The 13,219-nt window shown below is 40.2% G+C and overlaps 1 protein-coding gene across 1 annotated transcript; it reads right to left on the bottom strand.

The window, feature by feature from the left end:
• Window positions 1-186: 186 nt before the first annotated feature.
• Window positions 187-12,822, bottom strand: GDAP1 (ganglioside induced differentiation associated protein 1). Its single transcript, XM_013172441.3, has 6 exons — window positions 12,462-12,822; window positions 11,971-12,163; window positions 10,563-10,736; window positions 7,191-7,285; window positions 6,613-6,727; window positions 187-4,276 (listed from the first exon to the last, which is right to left on the bottom strand). The coding sequence occupies exons 1-6, from the start codon at window positions 12,531-12,533 to the stop codon at window positions 3,894-3,896; spliced, it is 1,032 nt and encodes a 343-aa protein (XP_013027895.2). The 5' UTR covers window positions 12,534-12,822; the 3' UTR covers window positions 187-3,893.
• Between the last annotated feature and the right edge of the window lie 397 nt (window positions 12,823-13,219).

Raw genomic sequence — 13,219 nt, 5'->3', positions numbered from 1 at the left:
AAGGGCTTCTTCTCAGCAAGGGCTCTGTGTATACTTCTGATTAATGCTAACATCAAGGCCACTTCAGAGTTGGTCCAGAGAACATACCTGTCATAATCTCCTGAAATGCAAACCCTATCAGCGGTCTGATCCTAGCAGCTCTGTTGAATTTCTCAACACTGAAAGAAAGCACATGCAGGCCACAAGTAAGTACTGTTATTTATTCCTGTGCTTAACAAGAAAGATGATCCAATGCAGATTACTACAGTGCAAAACAAAAACTTACGGCCAGACGCCCACTAGCTGGGGCACACTGGTTGGTCTCATTAACAACATCGATGTAGACACAGCTTATGCGTTTGTCACAATACCTTACAGAATGGAGCCCCCAGCTTCCGCAACTCAGCAATATAAGCCAAGAATCAGGGTCACACTCAGAAGGAAATATTTTATTTTATTAACATGGATTAATTGAAAGCACAAAAAACACTTGACCGCCTTTAAATAAATAGTTTTTTAACATTATTAAATAGCCTCTGTTGAGCTTCATGCATATACAGGTCAGAAAGATAACCAAAGAAAACTAGCGTTCTAACTGTTGTTTCCATATACATGCAAGTCAATCTGTTGAACACCTTTTAAACTGAAATATCAGAGGCTTCTTTCCTTGGACAGCATCAGACTCCTTATAGAAATATTGTGTGATCCTCAAATGTGCCCAGTTTTACTGAAAAAAGAAGACATAAACCAGTCTAGAAAGTAGTCTTAGAATCTATGTTTATTTTGCTGGTCCCACATACAAAGATATGATATGAAATCTATCTGATGCATGATACGAGAACAAACAGCAAATGAAAACCAGAAGATCGTTCGTTGTATCCAATATAAATATCGTCCAGAGGTACCAGAGCAAAGAAAATCAGACAGGCTGAAAAGAAAATTTATAAGCACCACACAAAAGGTACTCTGCACAAAGAGTCATACACAGTATATGTGCTTCTAAATTTCATCCTATTTCAACAAATTTAATCGTGGATAAGCCTTTTGCTGCCACCTGTACAGAAACCAATGTTGCACACAGTACTTCAGGGCAGTGAAAATAAGCAGCCTATCAAATAGAACAGACCCTTATTAAAACTGGGGACCCAAACTTTTCTCAGTAAGTTTTATCCACGCTCATTCTTGCAGACAAGAAGTTTAATTGTTACTCAGTGACACTCATTTTAATGTGACCTATCATGTAAACTGTGCCCTCTGTTGGACAATCCTATTTATCCAGTGTAGAAACTACTCACAAGCATAAATTATAGATATTAAAGAACTAGCCTGCAGTAGACTGAAGCACTTGTTCTTAGGCTCTTGAGACACTGCTAGTTTGATGAGGCTGCTCACATCATCCATCTTACACTGAAATCATGAATATATCATGAAAACTTTATGAAAATCCGTGATCTCCTGCACATCTAAGGCATGCCAAAGTGTAGCCCTAGAGGACCACTGACACCTGGTGGTCAATTCAGTCCTTCCCAGATCCTGCAAGCAATGAGCGCTAGCTGAAGTGCAGACATCACTGGGGTTTGGGGGCGGGGGGGAAGTAAAACTACACAACTTCATCAATAGTTAGCCTGTATCACAGGGCATGGGGCTGGTAGTGTAGACTAAACTAGTGCATCTTCTGGAAATATGTGTGTTCTGATCTACAATTAACACCAAAAAAAAAAAAAAAGAAGGGGAAGGAAGAAGTGAAATGTAAATTTATCCATCAGAGAGCTGTCATATATAACGAATTTCACTCTGACTTGATTGGATTGTATTTTACAGATGACCTGTCAGAAAGACATGCCAAGGAAGTTTTACGTTACAGGGCTCACTCTGTGTTTATTAACTTAGTGTAACTTGTTGGTTACACCTAAAAGCAGATGAACTGCAATGTACAAATTCAGTTAAAGCTGCCAGAACATCAATAGTATTGTTGGATTAAACTTACACAAAGTTTTTCTAATAGAGCAGATTAAAATCATCAAGTCCTTGAAAACAAATGAAATAGAGTTATATAAAACTGACTTTTTGATTTAAAGATAAATGCTTCCTAGGTAAGATTTTCTCATTAATGGAAAGGAGCTATGAGACTTAGGTCCTATTTTGTTAGAGAACTTACAAAATATTAAATTATAAGTAGGAGTATTCAACAATTTTATCCACTTTGATATTGGCAAGACAGTGAGACTGCCAAGACAGAAACTGCCTCTGCTCTCCCCAGCAAACTTGAGTGAGGGTCTTCTCAGTGCTCGGAAGTAATTATAGGGGGTGTCCACACCTACCAGCACTGGATAGAAAATGCTCTTAGGCCTGTTAGCACTGGCTGCTGACAGGCAAACAACAAAAGCTATGTTTTGCTTGTTGTAGTTATATACAGCTTGCAGATATTCTGAAGCTTTCAGACATTCATCAGAATACAGTAAAATTACTCAACTGCCATCAGAATTTTCAGCCATTCCTGATTGCTTTCTCTCTGCAAAATGATTCAAAGTCTACCTCCCAGTAAATGGGCATCCCTAACTGAAACAGGAGCTCAGTTCAAACTTAATAGAAGTGTCATTACATACTGAGCAGTGAAAAGTATCGAAGTGTTTTTCTATACCTTACCTACAAGACTGTAGCTTCATAAAAAATCCACAGTACAAATCATCTGCCTCCAAACTGACCCGTATTTTCATTTATCACCAATATGACACCTCTCCCTAAGTAAACAGATTGCTAAATTACTGTTTCACTTTGAATCTAGGCTACCCAACCAGACTGAAACATAGTAAACTATTTTAAATTACTTCTACAAAAGGTGTTGTTGTGCATACATTATCCTGTTGGCTGTGGCACGTTGTGAGCAAACGTTTCATAGAGGCACATGCAATTAGTAACATAGCTTAGTAGTGTGCAAAAACCAGCCAGTGCTCAGAGTAGAAACAGGTACGGGACACTAACATTGAGAAAACTGTATCAGGCCACCACAAGAGCAAAAGAGAGAAGGAGCAGATAGGAAAGAAAGCAGGAAATGTGCACTGGTATGACTGAGCCAGGGCTGGTAGCTGAGCTGAGTATCTGGCTGGGCCAAAAGCTACCCAAAAGACATTTAAAAGACAAGTGTCAGGTTTTTCTCACCCATCTGTGTATCAATGGAAGTCCAGAACCTGCTGACGCCTCTACAGAATTTCACTTGTATGGCCCACAAATCATTCCCGTTTATATGCATTTCAGGTCTCTTCCTACACAACTGCATGAACATACTGTGAAAAAAGTGGCTTTACAAGGCTGCTTTGTAACACATTCATAAAGGTCCAACTGCGAACCAAGACATTCATTAGTACAGAGACACTTAGCTCCGAAGGCACTGAGCCTGTGTTCCACTCAAATCCTACTCCGAGCATTTAAGCTAAGTGCTGTTTTCAGTATTTCAGTGCTGGTTTCTGCACAGTAATGCGTTTCACCCACAGTGAAAAGCTGTCACATTGCTGCATATCTATTAAATAAAACATTATAATTAGGTCAGCTAACGGGTAAAGAAGATCGAAACAATAACCACTTCAGCAAAACACCATCACAGCCCTTATACCTCCTCATCTAAAAAGAAAGTATCTTCTTTCCTTTGTTGTCACCCCTCAACATATATTTTCTGCAAATATCTCAGCAATGCCAATCCAATTATACAACAGCAGGAGATGATTACTGTGTGACAATGTTCTAATTCACAGACACAGCCTTTCTTATATGCTTGTATATAAGAAAGGAGGTTGGACTCGATGATCTTGAGGTCTCTTCCAACCTAGAAAAATCTGTGAATCTGTGAATCTGTATTTTACTGGGGATAGTCTAGTGGGGTAGAGATGACCTCCACTCACCACTGGGGACAAACAGGTCTAAAAATAATTTTGTCTGGTTCTAATTGACAACATCATGTTGGCAAATCTCTTCCGAAGACACACGAAAACAAAATAAGCCATTCCTGCCAGCGTGCCGACCAGCAGGGTGGTGCCAAGAACTCTGGGCGCTCTTTTCTTGGCCACTCGAAACGCAGTTGGCAGAACTGCTGAGATTAATATATTGTTGACATGTCCTAAAACTTTGTAAAATGCTTTTCTCTTCACAACACGCTCATAATAGGCTTCCAAGTTGGGCCGTTTTCCATTTCCCCAGTTTCTTCTTGCTAAACCCAGAAACTTCAGCCGATGTAATGTGACAGCAAGTGACACATCTGCCAAACTGAAGAATTCACCACAGAGCCAAGGCTGACTTCCATCTTCTAATCAGAGATAAAACATAAAGAATTAGTAGCTGATGGCATACAAACACACATAGAAGCCTGCATGAGCCAAGACTTAGTTTAGTGTTATTTCAAGATGGTAATAAACAACACCAACACTTCAGCTAAGCTGTGACGTTAATAACTTAACATTTTACCAATCTTCTTCCCATTGTTCACACCCTCTCTCCACTGTTTATGCAGTAACATAAAGGTTCAGCAGCCTGGCCTAAATTTGTAAAGGAAAAAAGAGCCACATTTCAGGTTCTTAAATTAACCCCCTTACCAAACACTTATTTTTTTCAAGTACATTTCTCAAAACTGGATTAAATGAAGCAGGAGTGGAAAAGGAGCAAGGTGGGTTAGCTTTTGCTTAAAAGCTACCATTTGCCTTCTGAATTTATCATCTTGTCCACATAACTCAGCTCTATGGTATTCACTCAAGAGCTCCTAATTTGCTACAGACTTTCAAGTCAAAAAGGAATGAGTCTGGTGGCTAATCTGTACCAAACACATCGGCTCAGCAAGAAAACAGTTTGTGCTACCTGTCCTTCCTTTGTGCCTTTCTTGACCCAAAACCTTGTTGTCTATGCTAAGATGTTTGAGAACTGATGGGTATTCACACTGTCCACCATTACTCAGGAGCACGGCTGGAGACCCCAGGCTCCCCCTCTAGTCAAAGGAAAGAGGTTAATCTTCCTGAGATGACTCAGAGCAGGCACTGCTAGGCAGCATCACACCGCTAATTTCAGTGAGATGAACTCCCATCTGAAGGGGCTTATTTGTACTGATTGTACAGGGAGCTTTTGAAACCTAGGATATGAAATCAGGTATCTAGCATAGCTGCTAGTGTGAGTACTCTGCTCTAGCTTAGATCTCAAACAGAACTATGTCATTCCCTCCTCATTTGCAACATTTTGCAGTTTTTCCCATGCTGCAGGCATACAGAACCACTGGCATGAATGTTCATCTGCACCTCCACAGAATCAGAGGAACTCTGCAATATCCCTGTCAACCAGTTTGCCACCTGAGGAAAGCACACCATGGTACAGCACACCACTGGTACCCGTCCATTTGAACCGGCTACGTAGGTCCAGAAGAAAGAGACAGTCTGTCCTATATTGCTGAAAGGATATCTGGGGATTAACCCAGTGCATTAAGGTGACAGAAAGGAAGACCACAGAAGGTAAGCTGTGTGAAAGAAAGAGGTCTGCAGTGGCAGCAGCGATAACTGAATGAGGGATCTGAGCAGTAAAAGCAGCAGACATGCAGAGATTGGCCATCAGCTGAGAGCAGCACTGTTCACCACCACCCCAAATGTCAATACCTCAGACAAAACTCAAATAGGTATTTAACAGTCATACATTTTACTAAATCCTGTGAGCTTGTCACCTTTCACAAACTCATCACTATCATACCAGTTGACTCATTGGAAAGTTTATTTAACAGAAAAAGCAAGGGGCTGCTGGGAATGGTGACAGACTGTTTGCCAAACAAAATACTACTATCCTGTGTGAGCTAAACCACTTTCCATGCCTCTTTAACTGTTGAGTCAGTAGAAAATTTACCCTCGATTTTCAATTGCTGTTTCAAATCTACTGTTTTAATAGTAACCAATAACTGTTACAACAGCTATTTATAGAGCCAAATGCACCGTTATTGATCTGAGCAGATGCAGTTGATATTGACTGCTGCTTCATTCAGCTCCCAGTGAAGCCAGAGGAAGGATTCCTACTGACACCACTGGGAACTGTACTAAACTCTCAATAAGAAGACAACTAATCCTATTCAAACAAAATACAACTTGTGTTTAGGTGGATGGCAGGTAAGCACCACTGCTTTTCAAGAGGGTGCGGGGTTGCGCCAACAATCAGAGCGCTTACACAGATTGCTAATTCTGCACATGCCACAAATTCCGGCAACCCAAATCTGTATGGCATTTAAACAAGATCTTAATTCTAAATTACCTGTGTTTAACATTAAGGTCATGAACATTATAGTGAACTGAATCCTACAGCTACAACATCAAGAATAACATTTGTAGCTACAGTTTTTCTTGTTTTGTTTACAAACGACTGAAAAAATTGTGCAGCCAATTATACTCACAACGTGCTGAAAATGGAACCAAACACTAAGACTTCCACTCACTAACAGCAGCAGTAAACTGAACGAGTATTTAAAATCAGTATTGATCTGTTCAGTGAACCTAGATCAGTGTATGCTAAAAGTGCCTATTTGGATGCACTAAAGACAGTCCTATAATGGTACTGTCAGCTGGTTTACTCAGTCTTGCCAAACATAAGGATCAAGAGGATTTAGGAAGAATAGTTCCTTACCTGGTGTTTCCTCATTTCGCCGCTGCAATTCAGTCTCAACCTGATCCAAAACCTTCTCCAGTTCATCCAGTATTTTCTTCAGGTATTTTATATTATCATGATCCAGCAGTTTAGACTAAATATATATAAAGTTTAGTGTTTTAATCACCATATAGAGTTTATACTTTTATAGGAGAAACTTCTAATTAGATATGACAGTACTTAGATATAAAATATGATTTTCTCTACACAGTCAGCTGGATACCATTCGGATACTCATAACAATTCAGATAACACCAAAAACAAACATTAGAGATGTCAGATATTGAGGTCTGCCTCAACCTGCAAGGCACTCAACAACCCAACACCACCGCTGATGTGTACTTACCTCTGAAGTCTGTGGGACCAGTCCAAAACTTCAGCACACACTTGAAGCGTGTAGCTGATTTGGGGGATAGAGTGCTTCACGCCTTGCAGGGTTAAATCACTGCGTGACTATACTGGCAATGACAGGTGAAACAAATGTTTGTATCATGACAGCAAAAGTCTCACACTAACAACCTGGTACTAAAGGGGTGGAACACAAAGAGTTTTCTTACTTTAAGGCGCTTCTGTTTTGCTATATAGGCATCTTGAAGGTCTGGATTTTCCTCCGCAAGTTTCTTCAACTCTGATTCTGTGTTACTTATTTGGCCTGATACAAAAGACAAAGTAATGACATTAGATATCCAAATACCCATACTTCAATCCCCAGAAAATAATCAATACTTTGTGTAAAAATATCACACCAAAGAAATGGGAAGTGGTACTTCAATGAAGCACCCTTGCCAAGCTGGGATTCAGAAACATCACTGTTTGGAAAACTTAACTGCTACCTAAGTTGACCCCACCAAACCTTCTGCTCATCAGTTTGCAATAAGCTATATAAAATGGTGATCTGTCAGGTAACGAGGGAACTCCTGTTATTATTTTTATCTTACTCAGATAAAATCATTTTGCTGCCAACAACTACGTTAAATCCCTGAAATTCTACTACAAATACCCCATGTCTCTGATTTTTTTGTGCCTCAATTCCTGGGTTCCCAACATTTTTCATGCTGTAAATGTGCAGACAGGCCCATAGTGAGACTTTCAATAATGCCACTGCAAGTCATGTGCACAACTCCACAACAACAGCCTAAATGCTATTGAATATGGAACTAAAATGTTTTCAGTCGGTTAAAATGTAACAGCAAAATCCGTAGATTTTGGAAACGTTTATTATGTAGTATATGGATGCACTAGAAAAATGTTTGTTACATGGCTTAAAGAAATAAAGGTGTTAAAAATTTAGATAATTTTACTGATTTCCATTACACATGTGTATCCTTTTCTCTCCTGAATAAAAGGAGAGGCTTTGCTTGAAAATGACATAACTTGCAAGCCTAAGGCATCGAAAGATACTGCACAAGAAATTATCTCCTAAAAATAAGTATTTCTAGTAATAAACTGAGAACAGAATAATTACAGGGCATGAATCACCTCTTACTTGTACATGGTAATTAAGATTAGTTCCAATTAAGTCTTTTAAATTGGATTGATAAAAACTTCTTGCTACAGAATAATGAACTCACTGTTTTATACATTCTTTGTTTCAGCCTGATGTGACTGTGAAAGCCATCTTTCAACATAGTATATGAAGAAGTTGAAGGATTTCATCACACAACTAAAACCTTCTATATGCAATTAATTACTCAGTTGAATTTGGTATGCATAAACAACACATAACTGGATGATGGGTTATTATATCTAGCACTTTGAAAAAGATCAGCTTTTCAAAGCTGAAAACTAAACCATCTGGGAAAAGTTTGAACAAGCAATGAGACTGAACAATGGAATTGTTTAGGAACACCTGTGTGCTATTCAAACAATGCCTGAAATCAAAAAAGCAGGCTATGCTTTAAACATAAAAAGATATGAAAACTTCCCAATTTAGACAAGTCGTAATTTTATCTCTACCAACATAAATGTGTGCATATATGTGTCTGTGAACTGACAACAGTTAAAACCAACTAGAAGCAAGAAGGGAAAGCACATATGGTAGACAGAACAAAAGTCAGCGTTGGAAAATGAACTGTAATAATGGCACTATTACCATGTGAAAACAGAAAAACTATCAATAATGCCTATGAGTAAATCAGAATTGCTCAGTAAACAGTTATCATCCACATTTGGGGTGGGTGGAGAAGTACACTGATATGATAATTCACATTACTTCAGTAAGAAAAGAACACTAACTATGCTTACTGAAATTACCTGTTCAAGACCAAACCAGATACTTTCTATACAAATTTTACTTTTAAATAGCCATTGATCATCGGAAAAGCAACGCTGACTTTTGAAATGCTCAAGAAGTTTCCAGCAGACAAAAAAGAAACTAATACTGTGATAATGTTTTATAAAGGATAACTCATGTAACTACAAGGAGAAATAATCGTGCGACTTCACTTCTGACAAAATAATGGGGTGGCTCATAGGAGAACTGACTTGTTGAAAATTTTATGGAGGAGGAGAACAGTTTGTTGGAAATAGAGTTTCTAAAGCTCACACAGCATCTTCTGTGATGTTATAAATTTGGTTATATTATATCTAAAAGTCTCTGCAGTATTTGACTTTGTTCTGTGGAGCATTCTAGAATACAATACAAGAAATCAACATGATATATGACTGACCATTGACTGACAAAAAAAAAAAATCAGAGATCTCAAAACATAACTGCAAAGACGGAATCATCATCCAGTGGAGTTCTCAGGATTAAATTCCTCGTCTGTTTAGAACTATTTGTTTCTTTTGTTAATACTTAGGAGGAAACATAAAAGTGTTAATTAAAGTTTGCCATGGTATTAAGATGAGCAGGGACATAATTTAAGAAAAAACATGAGGTGATAGCCAGTAGTTGGACTGGGTGATAACCTGGGCCTAAGAAACCAATACCTGCTTCAATACAATCCAATACAAAATATAATCTGAAGCAAAAGATGCAGTCCACAAAAGGTACAGGTTATGTTTCTTGTAGAGAGAGCTGCAAGTCTGCAAGCAGTTCTGAAAAGCTAGGTCATCATTTATCATCAGCTGAACAGGGATTACCCACACAATTCTGTAATATAGTAATAAAACAAGAATAAAGAATTAAATATTATCTCCAAATTGATACCAAAGGGAAAACAATCTGAAGTCCAGTTCTGGTGTCCAAACTCAGAAAAAAAATAATCTATGAGAACTGAAAGATTATTTGCCAAGGTTTTTTCTCCTGAGTATCACTGAACTTTTTTTAAAACTAAATATTTCTGAAAACTACTGGATTTGAATCAGGAGTTCATTTAAGGAGGTTCTCTGTTATACAGGAAACTGGGCTACAAAACCTGCAGCTATTGCTTCTGCTCATAACATATTTTTCCATGGGAAAATGTGTGTAAAAAAGTCCTCCAAGTAAAATACTGACCCCAGGGACCACTGATTCCATCAGACCTACACTTCATCCTTTACCCTGGTTCTATACTGCTATGTTATTTGCACCCAGGACTTTGGTTTAAATTGTACTTCAACAATTCCCATTTCCCAGATCAACCTAGACTACTTCTTTCCACTGCTGTTCCCTGGAAATTTCTTTATAAGTATTAACAAGAAGATAGGAAATTAAAATATTTACAGCTGTCACAGCTGTCATTTTCTGCTATGCACAAGAAACACATTCTCCAGCATTAGAAAAATTAATTCCATACACACCTCAAAAATGACACTTCCTCTTTTCCATTTTCAAATCATAAGACTACAAAATCAATAAAAAGTATATGCAAAAATTATCCAAGACTGTAGTATTAAAATCAGATACGTGCTCAATATATTCTGCTTAAGGCACACTGAAGACACCAGATGAATGTAATCCAATATCTTACTAAATGACACACTTTCAGATCTATATCAGTACATACTACGAATTCTGCTTGTAGCATAGGCTGGAATCATGGAGTCCACAGTTAACTCAGGGTGGAGGATGCAGCCATGTGTATAGGCGTCCATAGGCAAGGAGTCTAAAAGCTCTCTGTAGTGTTGCACCCTCGGATAATACATGCTCCCTTCTTCTGGCATTAATCTTGGCACTTCCTCTGCAATACAGTTACAAAATAGAAGTTAGAAAAGAATCACGCAACTGATCAAAAGTCATACTTCCAACATGACCTCAGTTAGTCTAACTAGCACAAACGACACAGCCATTGAGAGCTTCTCTCTTCCTCACTGTCATTCAGTAGTGTAATCAGGGCTCAGAAAAACGTATGTATGCAATGCTTTATTTTAACCATTTGAGTAATTCTGTACCTAAGCAGCAACCCACGTAAGCACATATTTAAGAGGCCTTCAAACCAGAGAATTCAGCATGTATGTTGTACTTCTAGCACTGGGGGATCATGGCACACAACCCTTCAGCCCTCTCACAACACGGGTTCTGATAAGCTACTACGCCTGAAACATTATGACAGCTGTAATGCTGTAAAAACTGAGGTACAGGAATCCCACTCAAAACTTTATAATAATTCCTGCACACCACTGAGTTCTACCCTACCTTCAATCTAACCAGACCTTCCTCCTCACTTGACCGAAATGCCAGTATAAAATGCATATCATGTTGGCCTAACAGCGAAATTTTCTTCATTCCTTAGAAATCATAGCAGAAACCAAAACCCCTGAAACACAAAATGCCACCTCTTCACACCTAAAATAATACGGGTCTGCATTTTCTTAAAAATTGAGGCAGTCTATTTTCCAGCAATACAGACATGAAGAATTTCAAAAGCAATCACTTGCAAATATTTTCTCCCTACTTTTTTTTTTAACATATTTATTCCATTTTGGCTCCAAAAATAATTGACTTGTTCTACTTTTTTTTTTTTTTTCCCAAGATTTTTCTGGAATTAACCAGTAGCGTAAATTCTTCTTCTTTTTTTTTTTTTCTTGCTGAAAAGCAGGGTCTGTCTGACAATGGCTGGCACTGTGCAACATTATTTTCAGTGGCAGCCTCAGTACAGAATTAGCACAGCACTGTGCTGTCATCATCTTATTGGTGTCTCTGTGCCACCAAAACGGGCAAGAATGACAGAGGCGTTTCTTAGCTTCATTAGTTTCATAGCTTCTTGTGAAGGTACCAGAAGGTCATGATCTGTTCATTTTAAAGGAAGGTGTTTTTATCCCATACCACCAGCTACCAGAACAGCCCATTTACCTGTGGGATTATAAATACTTTGTGCTTGTGAACAAAACAAACATGAAGTGACACAGAACTGACTCTGACATTGCTGCAAAATACATGGGAAAGATGACACATTTTAAAGTCTTTAGGATTACCATCTATAAATGTTGCTTCAAGGTAATCGATAATCTGGGTGGCCTCACAAATAATATTTTCCCCGTGGATAAGGACAGGCACTTCTCCAGACGAATTTAAACGCATAAACCACGGCTCATTGTGCTCACTCAGGGGCAGATTTACGTCGTGTTCTTCACACTTGAGGGCTTTTTCTGCGATTGCCAAACGCACCTGAAAAGGCATTGTCAGAGAATCAGGCAATATCCCCAGCTGGAAGGGACCCACAGGGATCATGGAGTCCAACTCCTGGACCACCCAAAAACCAGACCATGCGTCTGAGAGCGCTGTCCGGACGCTCCTTGAACTCCAGCAGCTCGGTGCTGCGACCGCTGCCCTGAGGAGCCCGTCCCAGAGCCGGGCCCTGCAGGGCCCCTCCCTCAGCCCGCCGCGCCCCGGCCCGCCCGCAGCCGCCTTCCCCTCACCGCGCGGCTTCGGCAAATGGAGGCGGCTTTGAGCCCCCTCGCCTCACCTTCTGCGAGGAGAAGGACTGCGTCCAGTGGTACAGCACCAGCGGCGCCGCCGCCCCGCCGGGCCCCGCCATCCCCGGCCGCCGCTCCGGGAGCCGAGCGGGCGGCACGGCACGGCACGGCACGGCACGGCACGGCGCGGCACGGCACGGCACGGCACGGCGCGCTGCGCAGCGCCGGGCGGGGCAGGAGGCCGGGGCCTGCTCCGGGAAGTTAAGCGGAGGGGCTGCAGGGGGTAACGGGGGTGCTGCTCGCCCCCAGCCGGCCCCTGCCTGAGGGGAAGCCGCCCGCAAACCCGCCCGAGGGAGGCGCCGAAAGATGGAGGAGCAGGTTAAAAGGTCACAGGGCGTTTTTTAAATTTATTTTTTTTTTTTTTCTTCAGCAGGTATTTTCACCGTGAATGTCAAGAACAATGGCGTCGTGCTCTCAGGAACAAAAAAAATGTTACCAGAACACAGCTCCCGAATCGGACCCAAGGGGTATACATACTCCATTGCTAAATGCACATCACTTGTAGCCATGGCACAAAGAAGTAAAAATGCAGAATAATACACATTGTTTTTGCCTCCAGTTGTGTCCTTTCAATGTCAAAAGAGACCAGGCTTCTCAATTTTATTTTTCTTTTAGAGAACGTCAAGAAAAATTGAACGGGGGGGGGGGGGGGGGGAAAGAGGGTACATGATGTAAGGTCTTGTAAAGCATTTGATTTAACCAAAACCAAACCAAAACAAAAACAGCTTCCAAAACAAACAAACAAACA

Source organism: Anser cygnoides, chromosome 2 (assembly GCF_040182565.1).
Source record: "Anser cygnoides isolate HZ-2024a breed goose chromosome 2, Taihu_goose_T2T_genome, whole genome shotgun sequence".
Lineage (NCBI taxonomy): Eukaryota > Metazoa > Chordata > Aves > Anseriformes > Anatidae > Anser > Anser cygnoides.
Note: the sequence above shows the minus strand (reverse complement) of the source record. Positions and strands in the feature narration are given on the sequence as shown.

What these genes read in the sequence shown, in the direction of transcription:
- GDAP1 (XM_013172441.3), bottom strand. Translation starts at nt 12,533, where the DNA reads ATGGCGGGGCCCGGCGGGGCGGCGGCGCCGCTGGTGCTGTACCACTGG. An exon ending in AGTCCTTCTCCTCGCAGAAG is followed by an intron (nt 12,164 to 12,461) that starts GTGAGGCGAGGG and finishes ATGCCTTTTCAG; the next exon opens with GTGCGTTTGGCAATCGCAGA. An exon ending in CAAAACAGAAGCGCCTTAAA is followed by an intron (nt 6,728 to 7,190) that starts GTAAGAAAACTC and finishes ATATATATTTAG; the next exon opens with TCTAAACTGCTGGATCATGA.